This window comes from Apium graveolens, chromosome 9, assembly GCF_009905375.1.
Source record: "Apium graveolens cultivar Ventura chromosome 9, ASM990537v1, whole genome shotgun sequence".
Lineage (NCBI taxonomy): Eukaryota > Viridiplantae > Streptophyta > Magnoliopsida > Apiales > Apiaceae > Apium > Apium graveolens.
The window spans coordinates 194,117,507-194,133,233 of record NC_133655.1 but is presented as its reverse complement, the minus strand read 5'-3'; the positions used below and the strand labels follow the sequence as shown (position 1 = coordinate 194,133,233).

General features: G+C 38.4%; 2 protein-coding genes across 2 annotated transcripts; both read left to right on the top strand.

Annotated features, from left to right (window-relative positions):
- Positions 1–7,707: 7,707 nt before the first annotated feature.
- LOC141685818 (F-box/FBD/LRR-repeat protein At2g26030-like) lies at positions 7,708–8,139 on the top strand. The gene has a single exon (XM_074490898.1). It carries the CDS (start codon positions 7,708–7,710, stop codon positions 8,137–8,139), a length of 432 nt encoding a protein of 143 aa, XP_074346999.1.
- A 4,338-nt stretch (positions 8,140–12,477) lies between these two features.
- Positions 12,478–15,727, top strand: LOC141686643 (uncharacterized). Its single transcript, XM_074491684.1, has 3 exons — positions 12,478–12,562; positions 12,670–12,829; positions 13,419–15,727. The coding sequence occupies exons 1-3, from the start codon at positions 12,479–12,481 to the stop codon at positions 13,481–13,483; spliced, it is 309 nt and encodes a 102-aa protein (XP_074347785.1). The 5' UTR covers position 12,478; the 3' UTR covers positions 13,484–15,727.

Sequence of the window (15,727 nt, the reverse complement as noted above, 5' to 3'; positions counted from 1 at the left end):
CCTGCACTTTTGTCGAACCCTTTTATGCTTGGGATCGATATTCAAGCGGTGGCACATTACCTCTGGGTCGATTCCTACCATGTCAGAATGGTTCCATGCAAATACATCAAGGTTTGCTAAGAGAAATATCGAAAGACCCTCTTTCAACCTTGGTACCAACTGAGATCCAATTCTCAATACTTTACTTGGATCTTTTTCATCGACAGGGATTTCAATTGTATCTTCTACTGGCCCCATCTTAGTCGTTGGCATTGGTATCCGGGGACCCAGGTCGGGCGAATCATGATTTTCATTGTTCTGCAGAGAAGGCGCATCCCCTTTAGGAGGAGCATCGACTTCTCTAGAAGGCGGGCCCTGTATCGCAGGGGTATCAACTTCCTTGATATTTTTTGTGAGCCAGGGCGCTCCCTCCGGGAAATGGGCATCTACCTTACGCTCATCCTGTCTGAGGCTTTGCAAGACATCAAATCTTCCTTCCAGTCGTTCCCCATTGAAATCTGCTTGGACTATGGTGTTTGAGGATTCCTCTTCTTCCAACATTTCAATTCCAAGAACAACATTGTTGGAGGCAGTTAAGAGGGGCGCTCGTCTTCTTGCTCGACATAATAATGGACTCAGATTTCCTCGATCGGTTGCTCAATGCTCTTTTCTCGATCATCATCTGATGCATCTTTGGTGTGCGAGTCTTTTCTAAAGCCTCTCATAGCTTGCCTATAGCACTCCCGAGAGTCATACTGTAAGCCCTTTATGCTCCCCACACCATTTGGCATTGGAAACTTGATGGTAAGGTGGTGGATTGAAGTAATAACCCTCATCTCCCGAAGAAAAGGTCGTCCCAACAGCACGTTGTGGGACGACTCCTGATTCGGGACCTTGAACTCGAGCATCTTTGTTACGGACAACGGGCTTTCCCCCAAAGTACATGGCAACCGAATTGGTCCCATAACTCTAACTCCTGCGCCAGAAAAGCCATAGACCCACGAATCTTCCCCTGACATATCCCGATCAGGTAGCCCCATCTTCTTATAGGTGCTGTAGTAGAGGATGTTTGCCGAGCTTCCATTATCCACGAAGGTCCTATGGATGTTTTTGGTTCCAATCTGGATGGAAATAACCAGCACATCATTGTGGGGGTGATTCACCCATCGGGCATCCGCTTCTCTGAAGGTAATATCCATGGACTCGCCATTAAATACTTTGGGTGGTCGAGTCTCCACCCTATGGATGTCCGTGAGAGGCCTGAACTGGGCTTCCCTAGCATATCTCGCCAAGGCTCGGTTGCTGCATTCCATCCCGGGATCTCCCTCGTAGATTGTTCGGATTCTGTCATCCCTGACGATTTTATTTTCCTCCAGAGTTTCATTGTCCGACCCCGCGGGGCTCGCCTTTCTTCTTCCTTTGCTTTGTCATCCTTGTATTTCCTTACTTCCTTAACTACCCATTCACCAAGGTATCCTTCTTTCATAAGTGCTTCAATCTCATCCTTTAGTTGGCGACATTCATGTGTGTTATGCCCGGACGACTCATGGTATTCTCAATACTTTTTCTTGTCTCTACTTTGCCAGGATGACAGAGCCTCGGGTTTTCTAAACAGTCCTCTGTTTTTGTTAACCTCAAAGATGTGTTCAATTGACACGGCCAAGGGCGTGTACCGGCTCATTCTATAATCATAGTTTGAGGAAGGACTCCATTCCCTCCTCGTGGTCGTGGTATTCACCCGATACGGGCTTCGACTACTCCTTCTGTACCTTGGGCTTGGAGATCTGTCTTTTTTCCTTGCTTTGTTTCTTTCACTTGCGTGCGCAACTGGTTGTACTTCCGCCAGAGATTGCTCTATGGCTTTGAACGATTCTGCCAAAGCAAAGACGTCCGCTAGAGTAGCTGGGTCTTTTCCTTGCAAGTGTTTCCAGAAGTCTGAACCAACCCTTAGTCTTGCGATTAGAAAGCTCTTTAGGGCTTCGTCTGAAGCCCCCCATACGCTGGTAGATTCTACATTGAACCTCTTAAAGTACGACGTCAAACTTTCATCCTCCCTTTTCTTGACGTTAGCGAGGGTTGTAATAGAGGGAGCATATCTCACAACTGCTTGGAACTTGGTCAAGAAAAGAGTCTTCATTTGATCCCAAGAAGTGATTACTCCCGGCCTAAACTTTTGAAACTATTTTTGGGCACTTTCTCTAAAAGTCGCTGCCAGGAGCCGACATCGAGCCAAGTCTGGGACTTGATATACGTCCATCTCTATATTGAATCGGCCCAGAAATTCCACGGGGTCTGAGCTTCCATGGAAACGGAGATCGCTAGTTGTGTTGCGATATCCGGCCGACAACTGTGCCTCTCTTAAAGCCACCGAGAACGGGGAAGGGATTTCATCTGTGGTCATTACTCTGCCTTTCAGATGGTTAAGTAGCCTTTTTAGATCTCCCACATTGAAGGTACCCACACCTGGGATAGTTTGCATTTGAGGTTGCGGATCTTGGGGCTGCGGTGGAGGTACCTCTACTTGGTTCCCACCTGGAGGGGCTTGCTGCTGGTTCGTGTTCTGGGCATCTTCCGGTATCAAAATCACTTCGGGGTTCCGACCTTGATCTCGACCGTGGCCTCGATCCGTCCCGCGATCATAATTTTCCACATCTCTGTGATCATCATATTCAGCATAGTTATCGTTGTTCGCTCGATTATACCAACGGGAATCAATGTGGCCATGGTAATTATCGCGACGATACCCATCTAAGTACCTACCTCGGCCTCCGTCTCTTCCCCTCCATTGGGGTCTTCTCCAACGATCGCTTCCATATCCTCGACCATATCGGTCCAGCGATCTGCGGGGAGGAGCTCTCTCATGATCGCGGTGCCGCTCCTGATTTCCCTGGGAATTCAGGGGCACACGCGTTGTGTCATGGGGCGTTGCATCTCCGCGATCAACTTCTTTTTTCCATTCAAGCAATAACATTCTTAAATCATCATCGCTTAAGCGGATCCCCAAGCGATCCTTTAAAGTTGTGAAGCCTCGTTGTCGATTCTCCGACATGGATTCCGCTTGTCGGCATTCCTTAAGATTACGTCCAGACCGGTGCGGATGGGCAACCTCCTGGTTATCCGTCCGCAGGATTTCTCGACCATCAGCATCTTCTTCCATCAGCTCGATGATTGGGGATGTATCATTGGAATAGTCCAGTCGTCGCGGGGTTATCGGCACACGCCCTCCTCTAGTGCGGCCGTGGCCGGCTGAGGCGTCTTTATCAGTCATAGGTGCTTTTCTATGTACATTAATAACGCGGCTGCGACAAAGGCCTCTTCTGTTCTTGCGCCGCTCCACGGTTCTCAACCTTGAGTCGAAGCTGTTCAAAGCATCGCCCATGCGATACAGCTGTTCCAGCAAGTCAGCGTTGCTGATGAGCACAGGCGGCTGTCCCCCAACGTCTAGAGTGGGATGATCAGTCATCGAAGGAACTTAAGGTTCATATTCATAGCCGTGATCAGATTCTTCCTAAGAGCTTCCATCATAAAAACTTCCATCACGATATTGAGACATCCTTCCTCCTAGATGTTGATCTTGATTAGCCACTCCTTCTAGCACCAATTTGTTGACGGAGGAATTTGGGAGCAACAAAGTCTGAGGTTCGTAGCCGGAAACAAGATCTGTGATGGCGGTTCTTCGTCGGAAACGTGAACAGTGATCGATGGTTCCGATGAACAGTATTCGTCGGAAAAGGTGAACAGTGTTTTGTGATGATGATTATTGGGGGATGAGATTGATTAGGGTTAATGGAGGCTCTTTTGCGCTCTCGCTTATAACCCCTTATAATTTGCCTACGTATCCCTATTTATAGGGAATCAAGCCCACGTAGTTCTTGGGGAACAAGAAACCTAACGTGCTTAGATTTCTTATCCCGAGGCCCAGTAGGAAACCCACTGGAAACCGTCTTCTACTAGCTTTAGGAATGTCCGCCGATGAGGCCCAACCACAAAGGCCCAAGGCTCGTCCGCGGCTTCGAGACTTCACGGATAAGGCATCTCCCTGACCAAGGATAACCCTCCGCTACCAGCTATTTCTCTAGTCTGTGGACGCAGGTATAGCCGTGGTTCACCCCAAATGTTGGACGCATCAGTGGCCCCCGATAAGTGTAGGATATTCCAAAGTCTGCCAACGAGGACACCCGTTGACTACAGAGACAGAGCTCCCAAAGCACACACCAGATTTCACCCCACATCCCCAATGAGGACACCCATTGACTACAGGAGGAGGTCTTCAATCATCAGGCATACCCCTGGAGGTCTCTGACCATGAACACCGCCTTTCCTGTAGATGTGCTACAGGAAGGAGTTATTCAATAGAATACCTGCATCAAATAGTTTAGTTATAATAATCTCCATCTTCCTTGAATCTTCCAAAGAATTCGTCCAAGTAGCATGTTAATATCCCATCCAAGCTATCTTTCTCACTTAGGACGCGCCCTAAAGCTCACCATATGAAAGAATTCAATTAAAGAATCCCTCACCCCTTCTTCAGTAATTGGGCGCGCCTCCTTACTATGTTTGAGGGCGCGCCTCTTATACATAGACAGTGGCAACTTTCCATCAATTATTTTCACCATAGGGCGCGTCCTGATCACAGAGAGCGCGCCTTCTTTCCTTTTATGAAAAAATAATCTTACCTGTTTCCTCAATTTTAGGCGTTTCTTTCTCAACTTTGACTATTTCATTAATCTCAACCTAAATATTGTTTATACCAATTTTTGGGCATAACACTGAGTATGCACTAAACCAGCAATAGAGTATTCATTACTTTGTAATTTCTGTAGACAAGATATATCTTCTAGCAAATGAACTTTTCTCCCATTACACATTTTTTCAACACTCTGCACCTGCCCTGCATTATTAATTTTACAACGATTGTAGTTTATTCCAAAAACTGGCCAGCAACTCAATTATTATCAGTTTCGACTGATATCTTGCTGTATCTTGGAACTTCTTTCCACAAGATGGAAAAAGTTCTTCCTTAAAATTATCTCCTCGAATCAATCTGCATTTGTTAGTGGAAGGCTTATTGAAATGTAATCGTCTCCTTCACCAATGTAATGGACCTTAAGAGCCATAACTCACTCCTAACCAATAAAATATTATCTCCACTTCTTTTTACTATCCCGTTCTTTTGTTTTTTACAACTTTAATGTTCAGTGTACCTATAACTAAAATTATAAATGAAGAGTGAATGTAAAGATTATTCTTTCTCAAGTCTAAGAGCTATTAATTTATAATATTTAGAGCATCTCTAACGTTATTTTTAAAATTATTAGCTAAAATAATTTAAAATAGAGATTATCAAAAAAATTAGGTTTATTTACTCGGATGGAGTTGACTTGATTAGCTAGATTTTAAATTTTTTTGTTATTATTTGAAGTTGTTATAAATATAATGTATTATTTGAATATGTTAGCATAGCATGTGTAATTTAGCTACATCTTGTTAGATGTTCGATAAATATAGTCTACAGATTGGCTAAACTTATAACTAAGAGAAATGATACATTGGAGCGAATATATTTTTACATAATATAAAAACTATATATTTGTGATATATTTAACGGATTTTTAATTAGGCTCGTTCCATATCTTGTAAAGAGCGGGTTAAGAGCATGTTAGGAGACTTTCCCCTAAATTGTGTATACAAATCCCAAATTATGTACCCGGCACCCGCACCTCTCAAATCTCCATCCTCCTGCACCACCACACCCTTTCACTTATTTTTCTTGCTCAATCGGTTCACAGTAGAGCTGTTCGCGAACCGAGCGGTTCGCAAACAAGCTCGAGCTCGACTCGTTAAGGGCTCGGTTCGTTAAGGGCAGCTTGAGCACAAAAATGTATTTATTAAAAAAAACGAGCTCGAGCCGAGTTTTTGGCATGTTCGGCTCGAGCTCGGCTCGGCTCGGCTAGAACTCGGCTCGGCTCGGCTCGAAAAAGAATTAAAAAAATATATTTTATTTTTTATATATTTAATTATTATGAATTTTATTCAGATTTTTTATAAATATTATTAAATTATTGAACTATACGAATGTCAAAATATATATTTTAGTAATTTGAAAAAATTCAAATATTAAAAATAAAATTTTTAATTTGATATTTTAATAATTAACAAGTGATTTGACTACTACTTGTAACTAGTATTTATTTCCTGATTGGTGTTTCAATTTTTGAAATTATTTATAAATGATCCAACTGTACGGATGTCAAGATCTATATATTTAAGTGGTATAATAAAAAAAATTAAAAAATAAATATATTTGGTTTGCTATTTTAACAGTTAACTAGTAGTTTGACCGGTACTTCTATTTAGTCCCTTGTTGATATTTCGATTTTTTAAAAATATTTATGAATAATCCAACCGCACGGATGTTAATATCTATACATTTTAGTGATATGACAAAAGTTTTAGAAAAAATAAATTTATTTTGTTTGTTATTTTGACAATCAACCAATTGTTTGAACATTATTTGTAATTAGTGTTTAGTCTCATATTATTGTTTCAATTTTTTAAGAAATATTTATGAATGATCCAACTGTATGGATGTTAATATCTAAATATTTTAGTGACATGATAAAAATTTTAGAAAAATAAATTTACTTTATTTGTAATTTTAACAATCAACCAATTGTTTGAACATTACTTGTAACTAGTGTTTAGTCTCATATTAATGTTTCAATTTTTAAAAAAATATTTATGAATGATCCAACCATACGGATGTTAATATCTATATATTTTGGTGACATGAAAAAAATTTTAGAAAAAAATAAATGTATTTGATTTGTTATTTTAACAGTCAACCGGTGTTTTGACCTGTACTTGTAATACTGTTTAATCTCGTATTAATGTTTTGATTTTTTTTAAATAAATATTAATAGATGATCCAACCGTACGAATGTTAAGATCTATATATTTTAATGATATGACAAAAAATTTAGAAAAAAATAAATGTATTTGATTGGTTATTTTAACAGTCAACCGGTGTTTTGACTTGTACTTGTAACTAGAGTTTAGTATCGTATTAATGTTTCAATTTTTTTAAAAATATTTATGAATGATCCAACCGTACGGATGTTAAGATCAATACATTTTAGTGATATGACAAAAATTTTAGAAAAAATTAAAAGTATTTGGTTTGGTATTTTAACAATCAACCAGTGTTTTGACCAGAATTTTTTAATTCAGCTCGGCTCGGCTCGGCTCGGCTCGTTTTGATGGAGAAATCTCGTGTTCGGCTCGTGTTCGGCTCGGTTCGACTCAGCTCGATTCTATTCGATAAAAGCTCATGTTCGATCATTCGTTAACGAGCTCGAGCTCGAATACGGGTTTTTATTCGTTAAGAAAGCTCGGCTCGGCTCGTCAGGAAAAAATTAAAACTTGGCTCGGTTCGATTAAAACTCGGCTCGGTTCGGTTCGTGAACAGCTCTGGTTCACCGTACAAAGTTATTCTAAATTTATTCACTTTTTATATCTTTGTATGGTTGTGTTCTCCACTCACTCTGTTTTATATACACTTTCCTACATCGACTAGATGTCGTAGGCAGCGGGTAGGGAGAAGTATAAAAAACAAGCTTCGTAATATACTTTTGAGAGAACCTTACAATAAGGACAGGGTATAGTACTATAATATAATAAGGCATACAAAATTTTATTTGAAGAAGAAATATGAGCGAAGTAGCAAAAATGGATAGAATCAGCAAGTTGCCTGATGAACTGCTTCGCAAAATCCTCTCTGAACTCGATTCTCGTGATGCAGTACAAACAAGTGTATTATCGAAAAGATGGGTTGATGTTTGGACTACTCTTCCTTGTCTTAAATTTAAACCAAACTCATATAAAGATGATGGAGATTGTTGTAAATTTGTTACTAATTTTCTTACAGCTCGAGATCAGCAGTCTGTTCTTGTAGAAATTGTAATAGATAGCAGTCGTCACCTAAACACAAGGATTTATGAAAGATTGTTAGAAAGTTTTGATTATGGGGAACCGCGGTTCGCCCCTACTGTCCCTCGCGGTTTTCTCACATTTGGAAATGCTTTGGATCTAACATCTCGCTACAAAGTGCATCCTCAAGAGTGGAGATTGTCTTCTTTAACTTCTTTGTGTCTTCTTTAACTTCTTTGGATCTAACAGCCGCACTTCCGGACTATTAATTCCAAACTGATACAAAATACAATCTATTTATCAAAAATTCAATTACAAATGTACTATTTCAAAGCGAAGCTAACGGAAGTCCAAAGGTCAATCTCCTCCAAAACTAGGTCCTCGAACTCCAATGCTATCCAACTCAAATCTTAAACGAAACCTGAAATATTAAAAGAATGAGCGGCGAAGCCTAGCAAGCAACTACCGTTTGACGGCTCAAAATAATATTTTAAATCTTTTTCGAAAACAGAATTTAAACATGCTTGACACATAACACAGATCACACAGAATCATACATATATTCGATAACAAGGTGAACAAAGATGCACACGATATAATCAATAATTATAATCAAACACATTCTATAATCCACATAATCAAAATTCTTAATCAATCAATAAATCTTAATAACAAATTCTTATCTTTAGTCCCACAGTCCTAAATCACACATTATGCCACACTTTGCCAGTGACCGGCATCTTATACTTTATGCCACACTTCCCAAGTGACCGGGTTCTAATTCTTATTCGATGGGGGGCTAGTTCACTTCCCTCGTCAAGTGCAACCAAATCTTGACAAGGTATCGATGTGTTCCGGAACGTGCGCAAACTAGTTCTAAGTATCACAATGTACAGTGATCGGATTCTAATTCTTATACGTGATTAAGACTGGGGATTTATTTGAATTCATTTCTTATCAATCACATATTAGTTTCATACATACGATAATCAAAACAAATATGTGAGCACATGAATTAAACAATATAAGATACATTACACAATAATACGGAGCAATAAAGATTTACTTGCGTAATCAAACAGATAATTCAAATTTTAAAATATACGGAACAACGAATAATCACTTACAGAACACGTAAGCAACAAATAATACAGAGCAACGAAAGTTACTTGCCTCAATCACGCAAACAGATAATTCACATTAGAATACACAATCAATCCTTAGCAACCCATCAAAAACGAAATATCTAAAATCTCAATCTTCTCCATGACTCCAATTCTGATCAGATCCTTATTGAGCCTTTTTTATCCTCTAAACGATATTATCTTGAGAAACACGAAACATAAAAGTTGAAGATAATGAAAAGACCTCTCCGAAAAGTCCAGAATCACTGAATTCTGACTTACGATGAATTTTATACGAGTTTTACAAGATTGCTGATTTATGTTGAGAAGAGCCCTACGAATTTTATAAATAAAAACGAAGAAGACGAATATGATCTATTTATAACGATACAAAACCCTATATCTTAACCTACAAGTTATCCATATTAGAATCTGATCCAAATTTTAAGCCCATTACTCTAATTCAATTTTAAATCCTAATATTTATCCAATTTTAATATTTTTTTTCTATTATTCTATTATTAATCGAATTCTAAAAATTACAGGATATTACATACTACACTCCTTAAAAAGAATTTGGTCCCCAAATTCACAACAAACCTATACGTCTACTCTCACTAATCTCCTATAGGACAAACTTAAACTATGGTCCACAAGATCGAATCCTAGGGAATGTACTAGTCCCATACCTAATACACTCCGAAGAACAGCCTGCTCTTGATACCAACTGTAACGATCCACACTTCCGGACTATTAATTCCAAACTGATACAATATACAATCTATTTATCGAAAATTCAATTACAAAGGTACTATTTCAAAAGCGCATCTAACGGAAGTCCAAAGGTCAATCTCCTCCAAAACTAGAACCTCGAACTCCAATGCTATCCAACTCAAATCTTAAACGAAACCTGAAATATTAAAAGAATGAGCGGCGAAACCCAGCAAGCAACTACCGTTTGACGGCTCAAAATAATATTTTAAATCTTTTTCGAAAACAAAATTTAAACATGCTTGACACATAACACAGATCACACAGAATCATACATATATTCGATAACAAGGTGAACAAAGATGCACACGATATAATCAATAATTATAATCAAACACATTCTATAATCCACATAATCAAAATTCTTAATCAATCAATAAATCTTAATAACAAATTCTTATCTTTAGTCCCACATTCCTAAATCACACCTTATGCCACACTTTGCCAGTGACTGGCATCTTATACTTTATGCCACACTTCCCAAGTGACCGGGTTCTAATTCTTATTCGATGGGGGGCTAGTTCACGTCCCTCGCCAAGTACAACCAAAGCTTGACAAGGTATCGATGTGTTCCGGAACGTGCGCAAACTAGTTCTAAGTTCTAAGTATCACACTGTCTAGTGATCGGATTCTAATTCTTATACGTGATTAAGACTAGGGATTTATTTGAATTCGTTTCTTATCAATCACATATTAGTTTCATACATATGACAATCAAAACAAATATGTGAGCACATGAATCAAACAATATAAGATACATTACACAATAATACGGAGCAATAAAGATTCACTTGCGTAATCAAAAAGATAATTCAAGTTTCAAAATATACGGAACAACGAATAATCACTTACAGAACACGTAATCAACAAATAATACAGAGCAACGAAAGTTACTTGCCACAATCACGCAAACAGATAATTCACATTAGAATACACAATCAATCCTTAGCAACCCATCAAAAACGAAACATCTAAAATCTTGATCTTCTCCATGACTCCAATTCTGATCAGATTTTATTGAGCCTTTTTGATCCTCTAAACGATGTTATCTTGAGAAACACGAAACATGAAAGTTGAAGATAACGAAAAGACCTCTCCGAAAAATCCAGAATCACTGAATTCTGACTTACGATGAATTTTATACGAGTTTTACAAGATTGCTGATTTATGCTAAGAAGAGCCCTACGAATTTTATAAATAAAAACGAAGAAGATGAATATGATCTATTTATAACGATACAAAATCCTATATCTTAACCTACAAGTTATCCATATTAGAATCTGATCCAAATTTTAAGCTCATTACTCTAATTCAATTTTAAATCCTAATCTTTATCCAATTTTAATATTTTTTTTTCTATTATTCTATTATTAATCGAATTCTAAAAATTACGGGATATCCAAATTCACAACAAACCTATACGTCTACTCTCGCTAATCTCCTTTAGGACAAACTTAAACTATGGTCCACAAGATCGAATCCTTAGGAATGTACTAGTCCCATACCTAATACACTCCGAAAGACAGCCTGCTCTGATACCAACTGAAACAGCCCGCCCTTTCGGATTATTAATTCCAAACTGATACAATATACAATCTATTTATCAAAAATTCAATTACAAAGGTACTATTTCAAAAGCACAGCTAACGGAAGTCCAAAAGTCAATCTACTCCAATTCTAAGTCCTCGAACTCCAATGCTATCCAACTCGAACTCTTAGGCGAAACCTGAAATTGTAAGTAATGAGTTATACAGCCCAACAAGAAACCAATCGATCCAACTAACAGACCAAGTAACATGAACACATATAACAAAATACGATATACGAAACAAACACTTTCGATACATATTCTTATTCGATACACACAATACACATATCACATAAATAACAATAATTCAAAATCCACAATTCATGCCACGACCACTACAACCCGGTGATAACGGTCCTAAATTTTCTGAAAACTGTCACTATAATCCGGTGACTGCGGTCCTAAGTTCTTATTCAATATTTTCACAAACCATGGCACAAATCAAATATCTCAAATTATCGTCTGGACATCACATATATACATCGATACATATTCTATATCACATAATAATATTAAATATATGATCACTTAGCCCAAGTTTTGATAATCAAATATAAACGCACAACACACAATTTTGAAAACGCCAGTAAGATCGATCAAAAACTTACCTCAAAACCTGATTATATCTGAATTTACTCTTTTAGACCCTCTAAACGATGTTTTCTTGAGAAACACGAAACACGAAAGTTGTAGAGAACGAAAAGATCTTTCCAAAGAGTCTAGCATCACTGAATTCCGACTTACGATGAATTTTATACGAGTTTTACAAGATTGCTGATTTATGAAGAAAAGCCCCTACGAATTTTGATATTAAAAACGAGGAAAACGAATATGGTGTATTTATAACGATACAAAATCTTATATCTTAACCTATAAGTTATCCATATTAGAATCTGATCCAAATTTTAGGCCCATTAGTCTAATTCAATTTTCAATCCTAGTCCTTATCTAATTTTAATCCTTTTTATTCTATTATTCTTTTATTAATCGAATTCTAAAAAATTACGGGATATTACAATTTCCTTGCTCGAAAGAAGTGTATTTTGATATCGACATTCGGGACTCTGAGTTGAGCTACCATGACAATATGGATCTAATGCAGGGTTTCACTTCCATGCTGAACGCAGTCAGAGAAACTCCGGTTCTTAGACTTTCAAGGGAAACAATTCAGGTATCTTCTTTAATTTCATACCATTTTATCTTCCTTAAACCATTACTGAAAATTTTTTTGTTCTAATTTCGCTGGATTTCACTTTTTAATTTATTTGTCATTATCAGGTTCTTTGGAAGGTTCTACAATTGTCAGAATATCATCCTTCTCCATTACGCAACCTCAAGTTACTTTTCCTACAAGGGCTAGATGATATGCTAATCAGATCTACCGATCATGTCATTGACTACTTGCTCAGCAACTCTCCTTGTGCAGGGATCCTCCAAGGTAACTGAAGAAAACCTTACACACATCAATGTTTATTTGCTTTATTATGACATTTAGATATTTTGATTATCAAACGTTATTGATTATTTTCTTTTATAACTATCATAAGTTGGAAATAAGTCAAATCCACTTCTTGACATCCAATTTGATCACAGTATAACCACACTAAATATTTGTATCTGACAATTTGATTTTACTTTACAAGAAGTTTTTTCTATGATCTATAAACACGCTGATCGAATGATAAGTCCCGGAATGCAATAATAATTGTGAAATCATATACTCCATTGCCAAGTCGCCTGAAATTAAGTGCAAAGTCTGATTTCAAGATCTGACTGCAGTTGCTAGCTACTCACATATGCTGATGCATTTTCATTAAATTGACGTGTCCGCACCGATACATGTTGGTACTTGTAGCATATCTTCTAGGATTACAAATTTATGTAAAGAAAATGTCCAAACAGAAAATCTTAGCACATGTATCTATTCTGTTCACTACAATCTTCATCTCGTGGACTCGTACCCAATAACTTTGCTCCAGTTCAGACTGACATGATACACTGACTCTTTATTTGCATAATTATTTCAGGTCATCATGGAGGAAATCAGAAATTGCAGAAAAGAGGAAGGCATATGTCAGAGTTCGCCGGCTGAACACATCTGGCCATCTATGTAATGTGCAAATGCTAAGACACTGGATAGCAGCAGTATTCAAAAGCAAAGACTATAAAGTGCATGTTGGCCTTATCAGTGGTATTTCTTTGACACTCAATCACATAGCTGTTGATTACATTTTAGTTGACAGATATCCAGGAAAGTTTTGGAGATTTTGTGACCAGACTGCAGCAGATTGTGAATGAAATTTGATGACTGTGTTGTAAGCAGTTGATCTATTGCACATACTACTAGTTTTCACTCTGACATTTTAATATGTCAAATGAGGAATATTTAATCAATCTCCCACAGCAATATATTACTTTTTCATTTTATCCACTTTTCATTTTTTATTTATAAATCTTGGTTCTGGATACACCTCATGACCTCCAATAATTGGTGCAGCATCCTCAAGCTATATCATTAGAATTATTAGAAGAAAGGGTAAATATGTTCAGCGGGTTGTAGAACAATTAGGAGAATATGATTCTCTGCAGTTAAGAAATGATATTGGGTGCAGCAATTTCTTCTGCGTTCTTGCCTGTACATTTTTTCTTCCTACCACTAAGCTTCATTATATACGATTCAAATTTTATCGAGACAAATCTACACAAATTTCTGAGAGTCATGTTTGTTTCATAGTGTTAGTTACGGGCCCAGTAAGGCTTTGCATGTACATTTTTTCTTCCTACCACTAAACTTCATTATATACAATTTAAATTTTACCGAGACAAATCTAGACAAATCTCTGAGAGACATGTTTGTTTCATAGTGTTAGTTATGGCCCAGTAAGGCTCAATGCTTACTCAATGAACGAATGTCCATTGGACAATCATATTATTGGGCCGCAGGCCCAGCATGCTTAGGGAGCGAAGGCTCACACCGTTCTACAGGTCGAGGCCCATTCTCCTCCTGCCATTGGGATCCTCCAATCATAACGCCCCCATTTCACTACTCGCCTTTACTCCAGACGTAACGGACGAGCATTTATGGTGAGTTTAGGTATAAGTACCCCTGGGAAAGTAAGACAAAGACAATTATATTCATATACTCTCATATTCTCTTTACTTTCTTATATTCCCAAAATCCACTCTACATCCAGATCATTTATTCTCACACCAGAGACGAATCGGGGGGACAATCCCTCTCATTCTCTTCTTTTGCAGGTAGCAGCCGAAGGACGTTCTTGGCAGGCTGAACGCTGTTCTTTCTTACCGAAGGAATCTGGGCGTAACATTTGGCGCCGTCTGTGGAAAATACGAGAGTCATAAACGAGATACTGAGAAGATGACAAACACAACTCATGAGCAATCACCACCACCTGGTTTCACTCCTCATGATGAGGGACATACGTCCTTCTTGATTGACGTCGATAGAGTCATCAAATTAAATCCCAAAGAAGAGGCTTTACTTCTCAAGATCCGTGCAGAAAGTCGCGGAGAAAGGGAAAGCAAAAGATGATCAATCTGAAAAGGAGGCTAAGGCTAGGGAAAAATGAAGGGAGGCCAATGCGCTGCGATTGAAGGTCTTGCAACTCCAGAGGGAAGAAATTGAGCTACAAGAGAAGACACTTCGCGAAGCATTGCAGGCCGATGAGCCAGTAATAACCACCAAGCCAAGGAAAGAACGAAGGGGGTATGACAAAGAAGATGAGTCTGATTCTGATTCGCACCCAAGAGAAAGCGAACGAAATAACGTTATTTTTCTGATTAAGACGAAGAACTTTATGGGTCCTGAATCAGGCTAACTCATCCGGAAAAGGCCATTTTCGGAGATAGGAGGGTCGATAGAGAACCGAACGTGGCCGAAGAGATTGAGTAGTACCGACCTCCTCCGGGCGAGGAAAGACAATTTCCGAAGATGAGTGAGTTCAATAGAAAAGACGATTCGGAGGACCACTGTGAAAAGTACGAACTATTGATGATTGGGATGGGTCATAATAACATCATGCTATGCAAAATGATCAAAACCTACCTAAAGGGATCGGTTTCGATGTGGTACAAGTCCCACAAACCCAGGTCCATCAGGTCGTATAAGCAGTTGAAGAGAAATTTTCTGAAATACTACTCACATCTACGCCGAAATGCGAAGCATACTGAGGCCTTGGTCCACTGTAGACAGAGGGCGAACGAGGAAATTGAAGATTACTTGGCTCGGTTCAAGGAGGAAGCTGGAATGGTCACTAATCTGGACAAGGTCAAGGCAATGGGCTTCCTTACGACAGGGCTGGCACTACTAAAAATA